Source organism: Drosophila novamexicana, unplaced genomic scaffold (assembly GCF_003285875.2).
Source record: "Drosophila novamexicana strain 15010-1031.04,08,12 unplaced genomic scaffold, DnovRS2.1 tig00000986-arrow-arrow-pilon, whole genome shotgun sequence".
Taxonomy (NCBI): Eukaryota; Metazoa; Arthropoda; class Insecta; order Diptera; family Drosophilidae; genus Drosophila; species Drosophila novamexicana.
In genome coordinates this window covers 1,485,712-1,507,459 of record NW_020824835.1, presented here as the reverse complement: position 1 = coordinate 1,507,459, position 21,748 = coordinate 1,485,712, and the positions used below count along the sequence as shown (strand labels likewise).

The window sequence follows — 21,748 nt, the reverse complement described above, 5'->3', positions numbered from 1 at the left end:
GAAGTTAGGCGTTTTCTTAGTTCGTTTTTAGAATCTATAGATTTAATTGAATCAATAATGTAATTACTGCAAGCCAATAAATATAAATACATTTTTATATATAGCTAAAAAAAAATAGAGAAGTGCAAAGATGCATTGTATTTCCACATAGTTAAAAATATTTCAAGTTATAAAAGCTGCTCTTCGACGTCATAAAAATCACTTCTCTGGTAATTTATGTATCAACTATTAGGTAGGCTTAAATCATTAGTTTGCTTGCTAGTAAATCCTTTATGAGGTAGCTAACGATCCAAGTCTTCAGTGTAATAAACTATAAAATTAGCTGGAAAAGCGCATACAAGAAGAGCCATAACAAATACGAATACATGTGTAGTTTAAACGTTTTTCCATAGAACGGTGCTTGGTAACCCACTCTGGAACCGCATTGTGCTCTATGCCATTGGCCACCTCTTTCGTTGCTTCTTGCTGCAATCTCTCGCTTTCTGTGGCAGTCAAGTGTGGCCATCGTCTTATGGTTTGGTCATAGTTATTGCCCCGCTTTTGTTGACGGAAGTGCCCATGAGGCAATCGCATTGGGACCCACTCTCTATACACTTTTTTTGTGCATTTGCCACATGTGGACTGGTGGTTTGTGCTGGGCTGTGCTGGACTGCGCTGCTCTGTGCTGGTCTGGTGGGTGGGTCAAAGCACTTGAAATATACCTAAGCAGAGCGGGGAAACCTCTTAGGTGTCGTCGACAGTTGACGGTTTCGATTGAAAGCAAAAGCAAAAGCCCAAACCCAGTCAAAAAGCCAAGAAAGCAAAAATGCATTCACCAATACACGGCTAACGATAAGTGAAAGACTGAAACACTAAATGACTGAGTGAATGATTAAGTGTTTGACAAGGAAAATAGGCAAACGTTAAGTACTCGCTTTAGCAAAAAAAAATAGGTATCATTATTGATAACTCAGTCTGGGCATATATACATAAGTCGTGCTGTAATACTTTCCTTTGCATTTTTATATTATCGACAGTTTTATAGATAAATTATATTATTAATAATATCGGTTACAAATTCTATGAAATCATCTGCACTATTTAGAGTCCGTCTTTCTGCCCACCCCAATATACTAGCAAGAAGGCTTTGCAGAAGAAAACGACGGAGACTTTGCAGGATCCACCCCATCGACCTCCCAAACCGGGTACTTAGATAGCGGAAATATAAACCTAATAATTTAAAACTTAATAGATAATGTTAAGAAAGTTCCTAGAGTATCGATAAGTCCCTGTTTGATAATTGCAGTAAATAAACAAAATTCATATTAACAAAATAAATTGATTATATTATCGGCATTATCGATCACAAGTTAACAAATCGACAGTATCGTTGACAGTATATCGATTTTTATTATCGATACAATCGTAGAATAACTCTTAGCTTATCATCATCGATTTTGGCACTTTTAAGATTATTGACAATTTGTTTTTAGAATTGCCAGTTTTATAACCATTTAATCGCAATAAATAAATAATAGTTTAAATTTTCGATATAAAGGCATTCGTTCGATTTTTGAAGAATGTAAAATTAAAATTTTTTATTTGTTTTTGATGATTTACAAAACTTTTAATAGTATCAAAGACCAGCTATCGAATTTATTAAATGAAGCTTTAATTTATAGTTGTAAACCAGTAAAATGCCGTTATTTTAATCATTAAATAAGATTCTATAATCAAAGAATGGCATACACTAGAATTTTCTTAGCGCATCAATATCGTTGATTACTTTATGTAGCATTAACTTAAATGGGCGCTCACAGAGAGCTTATCTTAATAATATCTGGCTTAGATGAATAAAGATTGTAGGCGAGCATTATTAACTAAATGCATTTAATGCAAGTGCATTCGAAATGGGACATAAATGTCGCTAAAGTTGGCCGTCCAATCGTCAAAAGTTTAGTTTGTGTCGTTTCGCTTGGGTTCTGTGTATTGGCTCTATCCTTGGTAATGATCAGTGTATTTATGGGTCAGTACTCACCGTTTTCTTGGCGCATCCATTTGTGTCGCTGGCACCGCCATTTGTAGATGTGTTTGATGTAGACATCAGATCTTCGTTGCCGTCCAGCATAACATCCTGCTCCATGGACTCGGACTCCATGGCGCTGTTTGTGCTACGCTCCGTTTGTCTCTGGATATTTGCTTACTGTCTGTTCTCTATCGCTCTCTCTCTCTCTCTCTGTCCCTCGCTCTCGTTTTCTCTTTCACACTTGATATGTGTATGTGTGTGTTATATTATTTAACGGGGGGCGCTGCTGAGTTGAAAACAATGTCTCGTCTCACATGGCAGCTCTCTGTGGCTTTCTGTGCTGGTCAATCGGTCAACATCATCATCGTCCTCATTTACGTCGTCAACAGCAACAAAATCATCATCATCATCATCATCAATAGTCGATATCAATAAAAATAATTCAGTTCTCTAATTTGCTGCCACCCACGCATCATGCAGGGCCAACAAGTTCGGCTCGTTGTTTGCCGAAGGTGTCAATTTTCATTAGCTGCAACAAACAAGATACAAGATACAAAATTTCAATCAGCCGCATGTTAATATCGTATCAAAGTCGGAATGCATAATTTATAAAAGCCGTTAATACAGCTGGCCAGCTAGACAGCAATGTGGGCAGCAGGTGATGTGAGAGCCATTAAGTGCTCCACGTGGAATGCAAGCAGCATCCGTCAAGGATGCACAGGAAAAACCTCTCAAGCTCAGACGGTAGCCCGAACAATGCTTCAAAGTACAATTTGCAGAGTTCAATTAACATTCATCGCAAATGCTTTATCTAATTGTGCAACTGTCTGACTGACAAACTGACAAAACTGTCTGTCTGGCCCCCACACTGGTATGCGGGTCAATCTTATAAATTTCTGCCAGTCTTCAACCACAGCCCCAGCCACATCCATCGCATCATCATTTTTGTCGGCCTACGACTTTTGTTTTGTAGTAGGTTGTCTTTTGTCTTCTTCTTCTTATTCTTCCCCATCTCGAGTATGTGACCCGGTATTTTTTGATCGTTTTGCTACGCTTTTTATGCCCTCCTACTAATTAATAATTATCAAGTAGTATTTTCTCAGTTCTGAGCAGCCGCCGCTTGTAATCGAGCTTGTTCATTAATCCCCCAGCTATTTCTTCATATTTAACTGCCAGTTGCGAGGCATGCGTGGCCTTTAGAAAGTTATCTTCTGGTAAGTTGACAGTCAATGGGCGGGCTTAAAAGGTTGTAAAGGTCGCATTGCAGGTCAAAAAGTGTAGGGCGTATAAAACGCAGTTAAGATCTATCTCATTTAAGCTAGTAAAAAGCGAGAGCAGTCTTTAATACATCTAGACAGTTGAATGATGCTCATTATATATAGTTTATCGGTAGAGGGGGCTAGTGGGATTACTGCAGTTGTATATGCAAGCATTATAAGCTATGATATTACTTTGTCATAATTGAAGAATGTTTCAATATACTCTTCACTAATAGTCAAATCGAATACTTTATTAATTATCTTGTACTGCGATATTATTTTAAAATGATTTCAATATGTGCATAGTTTTATTATATTTTAATATAATAAGAAGGCAACTCTTCATTATGTTTAGTATTATATACTTGCTTTTATATGTTAATATGTACACGTATATATACATTTTTGTAGTTATTTTATTAATGTTTAAATCTTTATTCATTCATTAGAACATTTTTTATTTTGGTTTTTTTTTTACTTATCTTATTTTTTTTTGAAAGTTTTTTTTAGTTCAAAACTAAAGGATCCCACAGATGGAGCATATTATAATTGAGAAATTGCAATCTTCTGCAAAATAAAAAAGCATCTCAGCTCTTTTTAATGCTGGTGCAAGCAATGCAAACGAGGCCCTAGCTGTTATTGCCCTCGTAGCAGTCTATTCTTAGATTTATGAAAAAGTCTTTGATATTCCCAATGATAAACAAATCGTTTGTCTAATCTGCTGAGCCATTCTTTGTGCTGATCTATTATAGTTGTCAAGTTTCGCTTGGCATTCCAGGAAAAAACAAGTTTTAATGGCACGGCTTGGCTGGCGATGATGATCATGGCAATGATAATAATGGCAATGATGAAGATCACACTTCTCATTATTTCTGTCAGCTTTAATGCCAGGCAATGCCACATGGTCATTTCCAATGTTATCAGCATATATGCCAACGCTTTTCAACGCGCCAGACACAAGTGGACAGGATGAGACAGCCAGTGCCATGAGAGGAACGAGATGCTGAAGACACGAGGATGCTAATCAACATGAGCAGCTCATGAGCATAAATATACTGGCTGGACTGTGTTGAACATTTTCCTGGCGAATGCTAATTTGCATATAAAATGCAGCTGTAGATGTTGCGATAACTGCAACTAAAAGCCAAACAACAATTAATGCAAAACTTTCAAATTGTAATAATTAACAGAGGGGGGCTTACTGCCAGAGTTGTCGAGTTGTCAGAGCAGCAATAGATAACTACTAACTGCTTGCTACAATTACTTAAAATTAAATGACCAACTAACCAGGCGGCCAACCAACCGACTCGGCAAATTGCAAATAATTTACATTTACACAGAAATTTATATAAGACACGCGGCAAACTTTCCAAAGAAACAACCATGTGTGTGGCTGCAGCTGCAGTGTGGCAAATCGGGAAAGGGGCAGGGGTACATGTTTTAACCATAATTATTAACTACAAAGCGCACAAAATGTTAATTAGATGAAATGGCAAGCAATCAACTGGCTGAGATCAACGTCAAAGCTAAAGGCGCCAAAACAAATAGCAAAACCCGCAGCTCCAAGATCTCTGGCGGCGACATGAGACATTCATCTAAGAAACAGATCCGTCTACACTCGCTTCTTTTGCTACGACTAATAACTAAAAACCAGATACTAAATACTTAGAAGCATGCCGACATTTAGCAACAAATTATATCAAGATGTTCCCCACTGCCACAGACAGGCGCTGGATTAATAGATACAAACAAAAAAGAAAAGCCTGGCGTCAGGCTGGCAAAATTCTTGGACTAGCTGCTAGTAAATGCCCAGCAATTTTGCTTTCCTTTAGCTAATTAGCAGCATTAACAGCTGGCAAATAGCTGCAAACAACATCAAAGAAATCCCCAAGGCGCCGCGTATATCTGCAACAATGGTCAGTCTCTCAGAGGTTGCATCACGGATGTTTTAATATGCAAGCGGCTCAATAATCAAATATATCTGTTATTGCACACAGACAAACTCAAACGCAAATGTATTAGTGAGCTTTAAAAGCTGCAGCACAGTTGTTATGCTTAATGAAAGTTTTCCAAAATAAAACTACATGTGTGAAATAAATAAGTGTAAAGGATTTGTAAATAGTGTGTAAAGCTGACTGTAACATTTAAAATTAGAAAAAGAAAAAATTATATTTATTAAAAATCTATATTACGTTGCCTAATTTATTTTTTCAAACTTTTTCAAACCTTAACACATATTGTATTAAATATTAGCCTAGATCAAGTTAGTTTTGTTAATAAATACCAAGCAAAGACCAAAGTTACATTGCAATCATTATTAACTCTTGTTTATAGCTATTTTAATCAAATAAAAAATTTAGCTTTCAATAAAGTTCCCATAAAATTGCCGGCATGGTTGACTAACAGAAAAAATTTTTTAACATATCAAACTAGCAATAATTTATAAAATTACCAGATATTTTTCAAATTGTTTCTACCCCCTATCAGATAAAAAACTGCCTGCTTTTTGTTTGTTTAGTTTTCTTAACTCTAACGAAAACAAAACTCCATTGTGGTGTTAAGGAGTGGAGAACCCTCCGGCTCCGACAATCCAACTGAAACAACAATCTACAAACAAACAAAGTTCTGCTATAGCAAAATGCCTAATTAAATATTTATCTATGATTTCGATCTAGAGAGCAAGAAGCGTATTAGCTTATCTGGCAAGTGAAATCAAAGCGCAAAGTGGCATTACTATAAGTATGCCCAGATTATGACGGTATTCACTGGCGCCGAGAGCCGCGACTCGAGAACAATGGCTCCGGCTTGTTAGCCCCCAAAGAAACTAACTACTTCCAAAGCTACCCATAATACATATAATAACAGTTGTTGGCTTCTCTCTTAGATAAGCGCCGAAACGGCGTTAATGGTCGAGTAAATTAACATGGCATTGACGACACTTTCCGAGATTCGGTAACCAGCTAACAAAAGTGGCACAAACTGGAAGGGGATGATGAAAAGTGCAGTTGTTTACAATTTATTTTCTTTTTTTTTTTGTGACTTTCGAGACTTTGGCGTGACACACAAAATGTGTCCGGCGAGAGACCAAGTGGAAATGACATTGTAATAAATGTTTAACGTGTCTTCAAATTAAAATTGTATTAAAAAAAGAAGTAGAAAAAACAGCCAAGTGACCGATTGGCCACGTACATGAAGAGTGTGAACAAGATCAAGTAGCTATATGATTGTAGCCCTACTCGATTTTTATACAGCAACTTAAAAATACCCTCAGAAACAAAAATTCGCTTGTAGCATATTAAGAAATCATTAATTATTATAGACATTTGTAATAATAAAAAATAATATAAAATCAATTTATGTGTTCACAAAAGAAATTTTTAAGATTTTTGTTTCTATCAGCTGTCAAAAAATCTGTGGGTTTAGCTATTAATCGGTTTTTGTTTAAGCGAATAGTTAATTTTTGAAGCAAGTCAGTTTGTCATCTTTCTAAGCTGAATTTCGCTGATTGATTATTTTTTTTGTTGTCTGATCCGACTTGTATCAGTTTAAAGGAGCTTTATCCTCCTTATAAATATTTTACCAGCAGATAGGCCACCTTGTAATTCACAGACAAGCGTTAAATTGATATCTTACTAACTACTTTTCAATTAGGCACGGCCATAACTGCACACATCATTTTTCCACATCAACTACTAAATTAGATAGTAGAAGATTAAAAGAAATAATGACTTTTTTATAAACGTCTATAATGCCATAACTTTGCTTAAAAGCTAATCAATTATATTGTCGATTGTAAAACACATTCTATAAAGCATAACAAAATCCAACTACCCACAACTCTGCCAGGGTATGTTTAAAGAATGACAGGCGCAGGCGTGGTCTTTGGCTACTCGCTGCGGTCCGACACGCCGCTGTGGGTAGTTGGAAGCTCCGTTAGTTGCCGGCCGCTGACACTAATGACATTCAAATTGTAGCGCCAAAAGAAGCCATAAAAAAGCTCAAATCAAAGCCCAGAGCAACGAGAAAGTGCGACCAAGTCTGAAGGCGTGCAATTGAAAGTGTCGCCGTTGCGCCCGCTGATGTGCAGCCATCAGTCAGAGATGATGAGAGGCTTACAGTCGAGTCGAGGCGAGCCGAGGTGGTGCAAGGCGGGGCGAGGCGGTGACAGTCGAGTCAAGTTGAGTCGTGTCGTCGGCCGTCCATGTCCATTTTTATTCGTGGGTAGCTCATGTCGCACAGATCCACAAAAAAAAAAAATAAATAAATAAATAAAAGTTGGACGCGATGGTCATGCAATGCGCCTGAATGAATTCCAGCTATTGTAACCAGTGGATACATAAGATGCAGTTGATCTGGCTCCCCCGCCTGTACCCGTTTTCACTTGTGTTGCCAGTTGTCAAAGTTGTGTCATAATCAAGTGGTTGCCAGTGCCAGTGGTGAGCAGGCCAACGGGAAGGGGGGCTGAAAGGAGGGTGTAACGCGGTGGGGTAATGGTTATATCTGCAGTCATATGACAGCTACGTGTTGATCGAGTCCGCTGTGTTTACCAAATCAAATTTCAGCTTTTGGAAGAGGCATGCCATGTGTACACGGCTTTAATTTTCAATGAAATGGATTAGTAAGGGGAAAGTAATATAGTTTTGCAGGTCTTCAGTGGTGCTGCAAAGCTATCGATAGTAGTCACAAGACATGATCGATAATTGAACAACTGTACCATCGATAACAGCAAATTAGTTTGTAATCACATATATATCTTAATTTTAGAATTTTAATTACATCAAAACATCGATAATGTTTTCGATATTTGAACTTAAATTGTTTCCACTTGGGCTTTTTCTTTTGTTTAAACCAACTTGAATAAATTTAAGCACAAATAAAAGCCTTTATATTTTTCTTGACATTTAATTCTCTGATAAATTAAATTTTGATTATAAATAAGAGTTTATGCAAAGAACATAGTTTAATTAGCTTTATAATGCTGCCAATTATAACTTCCAAAGTAGACTAAACAAGCTTAAATGTCTTGACAGATTAAATCTAATTTGTGCTCATTAAGAAAACAAAAACAATTTAACGCATTTAATTGGTTTGCCTGTTAATTTATAGAATTAATATAAATTGGCTTATTAAATACTTAAATACTTCTACTTATCGAAAATCAATTATTTTGTATATTTGCTCAGCTTGTGTCATTTTATGTAATAGTTTATTTAAGATTTCGTTAGCATATTTTTCACTAAACTCAAGATTCTTTAAGTATAGAATAGAAAAATCCAAAACCGTGACCAAACAAATAAGTCTCGATGTCTTAAACGAATAAATCATTGCAGCTGCCAAAATAATATCATAACCAAGCAACAAGTGCTAGAAAAGAAGCCTAAAATTACTTTTATGGAGGTGTTAAAGTTGTGATTATAAATCTCACGATTGTCATGATCATAAGCATTATAGCAAAAAAAAAAAAGTGAAGTAAAACAAGCTGCAAATAAATTTTCCATTCATATTTGAAGACCTTACCCGCGAAACGGCACCCACACAGAAAATAAAACAAAACCACGTAAAAATATTTCAAGTGCATTCGCCAAACGTGCAAAACGCAATGGAATTAACAACAAAAATCTGTATATGTATATACAAAATTCAATTGCGAAAAAATAAAACTTTAGTCATGAAAACTATTTTTGGTGCCTTTTTGCACTGCGCAAAAAAAAAAACAATCGCAACAGCAACAACAACAAGTGTTTGTATTAGATATGAAAAATACTTGCAGCGCATTTCGTGATAAAATGATTTAAATTTATTTATAAATACCGATAGCATTTCAAGCATAAGTTTTATTTTCTATTTTTTTGGCCAAGTCATATTTTGGTTGCATTAATTGAAATACAGAAGAAAAAGGAAAGTGAAGTTTGGGCATTTATTGTTGTAGTTGGTTTTTGTAGCTGTTGTTGTAGCTGTAACTTGTGCCTTTCCAATCGCATAGGCAACAAACAATCAGCAATATTGCTATTTCGGCGTTTTTGTTAGTATTTTTTTCAATATCATTGTATCTGTAACTTTGTATCTGGCAATTATCATGGAGCTACAATCGGGTACAGCAACAACTTGGACAATTCGACACGCAAAATTTTCAGTTCATTAACATTTCAATTTTCAATTCAACAGCGATAAGGTCTTTGTGCACTTTCGCTAACTGTGGCGGCGGTAGATACAGATGCAGCGCCACAGCAAAGATACAAATCAGTGCTGATTGCATCTGTTAGATTGTCAGTTTGAATGCATTGCGATGTTGTTGTTGCTGCTGTTGTCGTTGTTGTTGTTTAATCATAGTTATTGACTTATCACTGGCACATTCTTCGTTTGCGCGCTGCAATTTGTAGCTGTTTTGCGCGACATGCATGTCAATCTAGCGGCTTTGTATCTGCAGCTATTTATCTGTATCTATTGCCAATCTGGACAATTACCAGCGATACAGAGAGAGAGAGAGAGAGAGAGAGAGAGAGAGAGAGGGCGAGAGAGAGAGAGAGAGAGAGAGATGCAGTTGCAAATTTGCCAAATCAGCTGCAAATGTACAAAAGCCGTATCTGTAAACTGCAACATTTGCATTCTAAGCTGCAAATCAAACAACTCGTGCAATTTGTTTTCAATTTCCTAGCTCTCGTGTATCCGTGAGATATTTGCATGTTGCGCCAACTGTTGCAACTGCAAATTGCTTGCATCTGTTTGCAATGTTGTTGTTTTTTTTTTTGGGAGTAAAAGTAACCGCGACCCAGTCGCTGAATTCATTAGCGCACACAGCTCAAGATCCATCAGCAACGCCCCAAAAGTTTCTGCCAGACCAATGGCAAAACTGTCAAATTTCTTCATTAATAACAACAACAACAAAAACAGTTAGTAAGTTCTTGGCTATTTAATCAAAACGCCGCTTGCCACGCTCACTTTTCAGCCTCAAACACAGACTCAGACGCAGAGTCGGACACAGACTCCGACTCTAGTCTCAAAGTCAAATCCCAGTCGCACAGTCGCCAGGGGCCTGACCCATTTCGCGTGCCTGCTATAATTCCTCGCCGTGGCAGCCACAAGCTGCCTGCACGCGAGCTGGGCACACACACACACACACCAAAACAAAAAAATTATATTATTTGCATTAAAAATGAGTTACATGTTAAAAATTTAAATTCGTACACACCCACAAAAGGTAAGCCACAAGCAACACGCCCAACGGTTACGGACAGCACAGCGCCCCGCCCCGCCCCGCATAATGAAAATATGTTAAGAACACTTGAGGAGTGTGACGGCATTTTAGGCCTGCTCGAGTTTGATACTCTTTACGAGAATCATTCTCGTGGGTCTTAAGAGGTTCCCAGGTTAATAATGAACGCCTAAAAGATAGTAATTAAATTAACTGTAAATAATTTGATATTTTAATACGGCTTGAAATCAAAAGGATGCTAAGTTTTGTTAATTCGAATAATAATAAATTTGTTAATAATAATTAAAAACACAATTTTGACAAATTTGGAGAAAAAAAAATAATAAAAACAAAGTTCAATCAATTAAAAACTACAATACTTTTTTTTTAATTAAAGTATAATGAGACATCAAGAACAAATAACAGAACAAATAAATTTAAAAAAAGGAAGCAATTAAACAAATATTACAATATTAACTTTACGTAGAAAAAAGCATTTTTTGTTTAAAGATCAAAGGTCACTTAAATTTGAATGAAATTACTTTGTGCATTAATAAAAATGTATTAATTAAATCAATTCTTCTATTTCGAACTAAATTTTAAAAAATATTTCTATCGGAAAACCATCCTTACTTATTTATATTAATCTACATTTCTTTAAGTCTATTTTCATTTTTCAGTTTATTTTTGAATAATATGAAAATAAAATCCCAAATATATCAGCTTGTTATAAATGATCTTTTTCATCACAAAGTATTTGCATGAGTGCTGGCATTATTACAAACTCAGAGACTCTTTAAATTCTAATAATTCACTGCCATGAAAAGCTTTAGAAATTTTATTGACCACCTTCGACAGCTGTTTCGAGTAAATGCAATACCGACGACAGCCCAACAATAGCTCATCAATTTAAAAAGCTTTGGATAAATTTGACACAAATCATGTCTGACAAGCGTCAAAGTTTCTTTTGTACAAAAGAGTATTCAAGCGTCGGCATTGGCTTGTTCTTTCAACTCTTTGTCTGCCTCTTAAGTTTTTCGCATTGCAACAAAGACCGGCAAGAAAAGCAAAACAAATCGGCGCATGCGTAGGCTGTTTTTTTTTTCTTTTCATTTCTTACTTATTCTTTTTCTTCCTCTTGGCTTATATGTTAAGGTTTTGAGGTTAATGTCGCCGTTTGTATGTGGCTGAGATACGTGAAGCGGCAGCAAAATATATTTATGCGCCTCCGGGTTACAAATAGTCCACAAATGTTGCAGGCCGAAAACCAAAAATAACAACAATCATTAAAGTGAGCAGCCGCATGGAATCGTTAGCTGCCCCTTTTGCTAGATGCCACGCCCAATCTGGCGCATTCGGTATGCTCAAAGTCAGGCGCACATGTGCAACAGATGCGCTAACTAAACTTTAGTTTTTAATGCGCTTCGCTGGCGTTCATAGAACCAACAACAACTACAACAAAACAACACCAGCAGCAACAACCAGCAACAGCAGCATACAATTTTCATTGTTTGGGGCCATGATTTTATGTTAGGCCCGGGTCCGGTCCGGTCCGGTCCCCACATTGAATATGGGCGCGTCCAGGCGTTACGCTAATTGCTGACGGCCATTCGCTCGATCGTCAATTCCAATTAGGCCAAGAACTGAGCCATGTGGGCAATGCTTCTAGGCAATTGTGTGCACATTATGATAATAGAATATAAATTAAATGCTCGTACATTCTATTTTTAAAAGGGTTCACAAAAAAATCAAATCTATAAATCCATGACATGATGGATATTACTTTTTCTATTGCTTTGATTTGTGTTCTTTTATAAAAATATTTATTTTTATGCTTCTGTTCCGTTTTGTTATTTTTTTAGATTTTCGACAAATATTCCGTAAAATTTAAAGGCTTACGAATTTTATGTAATTATTTTAGCTGTGCGTCTAGATGGCTTATTCAAAATATATAAGTTTCTCTTTTCAATATAATTACCCTAAATATTTTACTATTATACAAATTAGTCAAATATATTTTATTATTGATGCAACATTTTTAAAAATAATGTTCAAATACTGAAAATTGCTAATTAGGCATGTTTATATTTTTTAAATAATTTTTTTAAATATGTTACTAATATAAAATTGCAAAGCTTTCTGTTTGATAATTACGTTATTAATTGTCTAATTTAAAAAGCTCCTATTTGGAGATTAACAAACTTTTATATTTGTTCTTTGAAAGTTGAATCTTTGGAGCATTTTCAGTTAAACAAAAATTTGTTATTATACCCTGAACCCATTAAAAAATGGGTATAAGTCCGTCCGTCCGTATGTATGAAGGCAAGGATCTCATAACCTATAAGAGCTAGAGACTTGAAATTTAAGATGTGCTCCTAGTGCCTGCGCAGATCGAGTTTGTTTCCGATAATCGATAACTTACTCCGTTTCCAAGCAATCGATAAAAATAGATATCGATATCCTGTTTTTGGGCAATTTTGGTAAATAATAAGAGCTAGAGTCACCAAACTTGACATATAGCTTCTAAAATAGAATATATATATATGCATTTGATATTGGAAGAAGAGGGTTCAGGGTATCCCCTAGTCGGGAGCTTCCGACTAGAACCTCTTACTTGTTTTTTTATTGGAAGAAAAATTCAACAAGTTGTAAAAACTTCTTTTTTTTTTTGTTTGTTTATAATTGTGTCATTAAATGATGAATTGCTTTGCCCAATACATGCATGTTTATTTATTTCTTCACAGTATACTATTTTTGCTGCACTATTCAAAGATACCTCTCAAATTGTTGTGCATGCAAGCTAAACAAAAAAAAAAAAACAAACTTCAACGCATTTAAAAATGGGAAATTTTTTTTAAATTAGCCCCGTTGTTAGTCAAGTTTTTAAGGCACAGTGCACGGAGTGTCTCTACCATTTTCCATGGCACCATAGTTATTTAGGCTGTTTTTTTTTTCATAACTGCGTTTTGTTGTTGTTGTTGTTGTTGTCGCAGCGATTGTTGCAATTAAAAAGTTTGCTGCTTTATCAAACGGAAATCGTCCCCAGCTCTTCAGACACAAACATACTCATGGGTAGTCTTAGACACCTTGTGCTGCGAGTGTTGGCTGCACTTTGGTAACGGAAGTCGTTGACTACTTTTTATATGAGACACGCTGATTTTTTCGTAAGTAGAAACAAAAAAGCTGCATCGCAAATGTTAATTAAGTTGTTGTTGTTTATGGTTATGCAACGACAAGTTGTTTTTACTTTTTTATATATATATTTTTTTGGGTGACATAATTGAGTAACTTTGTAGTATTCATAAAAATGTATGCAAGAGCTTGAGAGAACTGCGATAGTTGTTAGATTTGAATATAGGAGGAGTTCAGGGAATTTTACTCACCAATTTGTGCTAATTTTATTATTGTCAATCTTTAAATTTCTGTAAAGAAACAAAAAGTAAATGTCTTTAGAAAAATAGAGTCTAAAAGTAGAGAGGGATAATTCACATATAAAAGTATATACGTAGGAGTAAGTTAGATTGTAAGTTTATCCAACCCTCATTCGTTGATTAATCGATCAGCACTATGATAAGTTATCGATATAGGATTATTGATTGATTTAAAAAAAGGTTGTTGTAAACCGAATAAAATAAAATTTTATAAAAAAAAGATTACAAATTAACAAACAAATACTTTTTAATTAAAAATTTTGGAGTAGTAAATGATAAACATTTGCATAGCCACGCATTTACCCTATATAAATATACATGTATAATCATTTTATTCCTTTTAATTTTTAACCGGCTTTGTTTACTACCTTTAAGACACAGATACCTAAACACTTTATGTCGCAATTGTCGGGTATCCACAGACCCTTTATTGACTTGTTGACTGATTGCAACAGCTGCCAAAGAGTCGACTGAACATTTCATAGGGCTTACCCATATTTGGGTCAGAGCTTGTCTGTAGGCCTATAATATAAGGTCATCTGATTATGGCACAATAACCCATATATAAGAAATAAAATCCGATAAATTTCAATCTGTGCCATGCTTCTAATGCCGAAAGTCTCAACAAAGAAACCTCTTTGTCGAACTCAGCCCATCGTCATTTCTAATTTAAGTAGAAGGTGTAGAAAATGATGCACCAATAAAAATCAATGTTATAAAATATCGACACGCAACACGAAATTCGTTATTGATTTTGAAGCTGGTAAGTATTAATTTTTATGGCGTTGATAATTGCAAAAGCAAACAAACAGAGACTGAGACAAGAGCGGAACCTAAAAACACATGTGTCGTATACGTAATGAAAAACCGAAATAAAATGATATACAAATCGATTACACAATACTTGAAAAAAAAAAAGAGGTCGACAGCCAAAGTAACGCTTGACCAAAACAGAAATATGTGTAATAATAATGAAAAAAAATAAATAAAAACTACCACAAAAACATAAATAACAAAACAAAAATAAAAATCTTGTAAAGTGGTTTTGTACAAATTTGTTTGGCATTAACCTTTGGCATTTATTGCGAGATTTAAGTTAATATATTTATGTACTTGTTCCTATATTCGTTTGGCATGACGGATCTGTTATGAAATTGTTTGGCCCACGCCTCAGCACACCCAGAAAATGTCAAGTGTAGACGACGTCGCAGCCTTGCTGCACACAGAATCAGCAAAAGTATCTGACAGATACATACATCAATTGCTGCTGCTGTGGCGGCTGCTGTTGCTGGTGTTTTTGCCGCCGCCGTTGCTGCTGCCACTGCTGCTGCTGCTGCTTGCCTAACAAGCGGAAAGCCAAAACATAACAGTAAAGTAAATTAAGTAAAAACCACACATGACAGCAACAACAACATCAGCAGCAGCAGCAGCAGCAACAGCAAATGCAACGTTTGCGAAACCGGACAGCAGAGGCAGCGCAGAACAAGAATGAAAAAAAAAACAGCTTTTAGAGAGGCGAAGAGTATATACCATATTCTTACTTGGAGATGCCATTTTAGCGTATAAATTATAAACCTCAGACTGAGTTCTAACTGGGCTTAAACATTACTTTTAACCGTTTGACACTCTTGATAATTTTTTGAAACCAGCTTCAAAACAGACAGTTTTAAATGCATATTAAACCAGTTGTATATTTGTTTGAATCGTTTCTCAGTATACAGGTTGAAATATATTTTAATTAGATAAGTTGATGCATCTTTTATCAGAATCGAAAGCTCACACATTAAATAATATATAGTGTTTATTACTTTTAAAGGTCTTATTAATATCATAAAAAAGAAGCAAATTGGACAATAAAAAAGATTTTATTAAGAAATATTTCTTTTAGCATGTCAAGATACTACTTTTAAGCGAATTAATATGATTTATATAAATTTATTATTATTATTAAATCAGAATATATATAGAAGCGAATAATAACATATTATTAACAAAGATCAAAAATTCTATGAAGTACTCAAAAAAGAGTTACAAACGTATCCATGAAGTTCTAATGCCCGCACTGTGGCTGTCTGTGTTTGGACGTATAACTATGCGTGTTTATGTTGGTCAAGAGTGCCTGCGAATAGCACCATCCACAAGAACACGAACAACAACAGCAACAGTAACAACAACAACAACAGGTAGATGCACGGCATGGGGGGCCGAACGGGCGTGCGCAACTAAAGTGGCTGACCTCGAGAATTCTCTCCTCTCTTTTTCGCATTTAACTCTTTTGCAAGAAGTCAAGACAAACGCAAAAGGCATCACTCATACGACCCACTGTCTGCCTCGTCCGACAGCGCCTCAGCCCGCAACTAATATTCAATTTTGGCATAGAGAACGTTGTTTTATGCCTCAATATGGAAGCTTGATTCATCATAAGATACACAGATATATGCACGGAGCCTAGAAGCAGAGTTTGTTTATCTCATCGCAACTTTACGACTGTGGTCAAACCGATTGAAAGATTCATAGATGTGCTTCAGTTTGTGTGAAGAAATTATTAATGTTGACCCATCTTTAATTTGCAGACAGCGGTTTGACAAGCGCTGCTACAGTTTAACAGCTATTTGGTGTTAACTGTTTGACAGATATGGAAGTGCATTGGCAGGCAACCATGACAGTTTGATAAGCATTGACAGGGCTGGAAGTGTTTTTTCAAAAATCCAACTGATAAAAATGGAATATAGCGAAAGGTAAACGAATAAAGAGAAAAAAAGTTGAATGACAGACAGAGGAAAAAGGGAAGAAAATAACAGGCAGCGAAAGGAAAGGAAAGGGAACGAAAAATATATAGAAATGTAATTCGGAATAAATAGAGATAGTAAGAGAGAGGAAGAGAGAGACAAACCCACAGAGAAAGGCATAGACCGCAATGTAGAACTAATGAAAAACATAAAATAATATATCTTGGTTTCTAAGATAGAAAAGATTTTCAAATATAATAGGAAATGAATGGATATTAAGAATAAAACATTAGTTGTCATATTGAAGCCAATTTAACCATAAGTCAATATAACTGAATAATCAAAGTTTGGGTCAAGTGCGTTTTTAGCTATTCAGACAAATGTTCGAGCTGTTGTAATTACTTAAAATTACAAGAATTTAGCGTAATGAATGGCATGGCAGAAGCATTTACAAATTCATATTCCCAATGCAATCGGTGTACCCATGGAACGCTTAGTTGCGATTTGGCAAACAGTGCTAAGAGCTTCAGGTCGAGGAAACTCGAGGAACTCATTTGACAAGCATAATATGGCCAACAAAGCGAATGGAAGGTGTATTTAGCCATAGCTGACAGATGAGCTGAGCAAACAGCGGGCTGAGACAAAAGGCGTGAAGCCTAATACGATGATAAGTGCTTACGTATAATGCCTAGGCACATGGAGGGGTCGGCAGAGGAGTAGGGGCGGCGGCGGCCAAAGTAGTAGACAAACAATGTCAGGGCCCAAGCTGGAGCTGCAACCAGCCAGATGAATAAAAGCGAGGAGGCTCTGGTTAGGGTTTCATAATGACAACATGACATGCAAAGTTTTGTCAAAGCAGCAGACAGTAAACAATGTGTGTAGCTTAAGGATGAGCATGCACCCCCCTTTCACCAGCAGCGCTCCCTCTTGTGGGCAGACGGGGTAAGTAGCCTCTGGATGCGGGCCTTAATCAACGGCAGCATTTGTCGGGGTAGATTCTTAACTTCGTTTTTTCATATACTTTTTTAGCACGTTATATGAATAACTAATTGAGAGCGTACACAACGCGAAAAGTGTGTGTGTGTATGTGTGTATGTGTGTGTGTGTAGGGGCGAAGGAATGTGTGTAGGTATCCATAAGATACATGTGTATCTCGAGGGCATTGCCAGTTGAGGGCGTTGCGCCAAAGCATGACGGCGCATAAATATGAAGACAAGCGTACAACAAATCTCAGTGCTTGGCCAGCACAAGAAGTGGAGTAGGACAGCAGCAGCAGCAGCAGCAGATGCGAAGACGACCAGGTCCAATGATGATGCTACGGCTATTGCTATTGCTCTTGTTGTTGTTGTTGCTGTTGCTGTTGTTGTTGTTGTTGTTGTTGTTGTTGTTGTTGCTGTTGTTGTTGTTGTTGCTGTTGTTGTTGTTGTTGCTGTTGTTGTCTGCCAAACTGGTAGCACATTTTGCCAAGGCTGAGTCATCCGCTGTGACTATGGCGTCCACAGTAGCCGCTGGCTGCCAGTTGTTTCTCTGTTTTGCATTAGGCCAAGTTCGATGACTAAGCATTTGGATTCTGGTTCTGGCTGGTGCCTCCCCGCACCCCTGCTCGCAAGTCTGGCTCTTCAATCAACAAACTGCCGGCCGGCATAACTTCAATGTGACCGCATCTTGGACTTGATTACTGCAGCTCCCCAACACAGTTGCAGTCGAAGTCGCAGTCGCAGTCTCTGTTTATTGTCATGCTCATTTAGAGATCAGGGTTCCTGTTGTTGCTGTATCGAGCACTTGAACTTGCACTTCACAGGCATATGAGTAAGTTGTGGTTGCAATGTTTCGAATTTTATTGTTAAAAATATTACAGACTTTTAATTACCAGTGTCTGTCAAACTGTAGCAGGTATTTCTTCTGGTCCAACTCTAAGACCAAGCCTTCATAATTTTATCAAAAACCTATTCTTTTGCTGCTTGTAATTAATAATTAATTCTAAGATTGGATGCTTGGCTCACAAATTTCAATTATTTTGCGCTGCAAAATCTTTAAACGCTATATTGCTAAATACCAAAAAGACAGAAATAAATGCTATAGCAAAGAAATATGACATCTGTTTTGTACAATTGCTCATTACTTGCAAATAGCCATGTTAAAATTAGATGCATTACTTAAATGTATATGCCAAAAATAGCAGCAACAACAAACACAACAATGGAAGAGAATGTCTGCTCTGATGGGACGCTTTTCAAAGCCAATGCTTGCGAAACCGTGACACATGGGCGAAGGCCAGCCAATAGAGATAGCACACACAAAGACAGAGATAGAGACAAAAGAGAATACAAACATAGAAGATGACGAAGATGGTGAGGAATAATAGGTTTTGTTAATATAGAGACGAAGCAGCAGGCAGCGGGGCGGACTAAAAGCAAAACAAAAGCTGTAGCAAAAACAATTTGCATACAAAAATAAAGCATGACGAACGCGCGCACACAATTTCTGTCCCAGTTATTGTCAAACTGTGCGCTTGCGATCTCGCTCTTGCTCTCATTCGCTCTTGCGCTTTTCCTCTAGCCATTTGCAACTGCTGATTTAGTTAATTTGCCGCGATTTCCAGTTACTTTTGCCATTCATTTGCCGTCGATTTGTTGGCCACTTTAATGGGCAGCTTCGCTGGTGCGCATCGCGCATGGCGTTGCCATATCGCCCATAATTTATAGTCGTTGCTCAATTTGCATGGCAGCTCTATGTGAGCGTATGCCTGCGCAGTTCCAATTGCAATCAATACTTAATTTCAATTTCATTTGAATTACTCGACCCTGCTCTTGTTGTTGCCGTATTGATCTAAGCCAAAGCTCACACATACATACACATAAACATATATAGATATATTCACCCACAAATAGAATTCAGCACAATGATCGCGCAAAATTATTTCCCCTACTTTGTTGTTGCTGTTATTGTTGCTTTTGTGTTAATTTGTTGTTTGTGCTGCCTACTCATTATTGTTGTTGTTGTTCTGTATTTCACAAGTGAAGTGGAACAATTTTTGTTCGTTTGGCTCTTTGTGGGGCGATATTTTCGAAAGAGTTGCGTTTGCGAATGTCTCGATAAGCAATTGATTTAATATCAATCGTTTTACATGGCTAAGCAAACAGGGGCGGATTTCCTCTATAATATCTGAAATGGCAGCCCATATCAATCAAGGAACAGAACCAAATTTAGCAATGCTCAAGATTTGTCATGAATAAAATACAACCCCATTTACCATAGAAAACACTAGACATACTAATGTCTCAACAGTTGCGAAAGCAAATTCAAATTTGTATTGGTTTTCCAATATTATTAACATTTTCATTGAACCACCAAAAATAAGTACAAATTTAATATAAAATAAAGAAGCAATAGTTTTAAGGATATTATATTGACTACAACAAAATGCTCTTTTTTTTTTTAAAGCAATCCATAGAATTAAATAGTCGGACTGTAATAAATACATGCCATCATTAAATGACCTTTTTTCATATATCTGAAATTTTTTTATTTAAATAATAATACCAACTCTTTATCTACTGGAACATATATTTTTAATAAAAAAAAAATAATTAAAAGAAACTCTGAAAACGTGTTAACCGTTACATTACTTGACTGCAGCTTAACATTCGATATATGCTTGATAGATTGCATAAGGCCAACAACCCTGGCAGCTCCTTTCGGAAAATATGCGCATTTTGTAGCAATTTGTTTAATAGTAAACAATTTGCCTACCACAAACACGTCGCAAATGCCATTTGTTCATTTATCTTGTAAGTATATGTTACACGTTATTTTGTTCAAATTGTTTTTTTTTTTTTTTTTTTTTTAGTTTTTTGGCTTGCCTTAAAACTAATAGTAAATTTTTTTCGGTGGACGGGCGGGTGGCACACCCACCTTAAGAGCGCTCATTATTTAGCGATTGAACATTCTAAAAAATTGAAAATTCGGTTTATTGTTGGCTCAAATTGCATGTGAAATCATAAATATTATGGCCTATAGAATGCGCTGTATCCGAATAAGCCAAGTTTATGGCGTTTAATTAAGCATGGCATAAACAAGTAATCAAATGCAAAGCGCAACCACAAAAATTGTAAAATTAGCTAAGAATCTACACAGAGGCCACAGACTTGAGAGAGCGGCTGTTGACGGATTTGTCTATAATTTCAAAATTCTTTCACATATATATTCGCATCTCGCATACCGCACCCCCGCTAGCCCGATCGAGACGGTCTCAAATGAGAACAACCAACATGCAAGACGTGACGGGGCGCGGCAAAGCTAGCAAGCAAGAGAGACCCCAGAGACCCGATCTATAGAGCTGACTGCCTGACTGTCTGCCTGAACACGGCTGCCAGGCATATCTCTCTGGGCATCTGGCTGGTTTACTCGTATCTAGCAGGCCGCAATTCAAAACGTGTAATTGTTATACCCTGATTACGCGAACACAACAGCAGCAAAAATGATTAGAGATGAAAATTTATAAAGAACGAAAACGAGTTAATACGTTGCGATGAGTCTTTTTTATTATAATCAAAAATTGTTCGATTGGTGACTCTAAAGCTGATCCCCAAAAAAGTTACTTTCAAACTGTAACTCTAAAATATCGAAATATGGCTCGATCATTAAAAGTCTAGCTAGCGAATCATTGGATTCCAGTTCGTAAAGTGTTGAAATATAAAAATTTTCATAAAATTAAAGCCCCTTAGCAGGCGCGAACAGAAACTTAACATATTATCTGTTACACCTTTTTAATCTCTAGATTCAATGGAGACAAAATAAACTGCGTTTAGAGGGTGGACTGCGGTAGCACAAAACCAAAATGCACGTTTACACCTTGTGAGCAGGGTATAACTATACACGCACAGATGCGCATATATACACACATACAAACGTCATATATATGACAGCGACTCAGGTACAACAGATAAGACTTACAATACAATAGCCCCCAACGTCTGTTCACATGCCGCTAGATGGCGCTGTTGTCATGCGAATGTTGCAAGTTGACTTCGTTTGCCATTTTGGGCGTTATGCGTGTGAATAAACGTCGGAGAAGGACAGCAAACCACCCGACCCAAGAGATGAAGCGAGAGCGAGAGAAGTTAAGGGCG

General features: G+C 36.6%; 1 protein-coding gene across 5 annotated transcripts in view; it reads right to left on the bottom strand.

Moving 5' to 3' along the window:
• The window catches only part of LOC115765791 (dual specificity protein kinase splA), a 76,914-nt gene that overhangs the window by 18,392 nt on the left and 36,774 nt on the right, over positions 1-21,748 (bottom strand). For 4 of the 5 annotated variants that reach the window (XM_030709477.1, XM_030709476.1, XM_030709481.1 and 1 more), the window contains 2 exons: positions 13,840-13,878; positions 2,018-2,534 (listed from right to left, as the gene is read on the bottom strand). In XM_030709477.1, coding sequence (XP_030565337.1) covers positions 2,018-2,137 — 120 coding nt within the window. In that variant the 5' untranslated portion in view covers positions 2,138-2,534; positions 13,840-13,878. Of the gene's footprint in view, positions 1-2,017; positions 2,535-10,453; positions 10,626-13,839; positions 13,879-21,748 lie in introns of those variants that run through there. The other variant, XM_030709479.1, reaches the window with a different exon arrangement.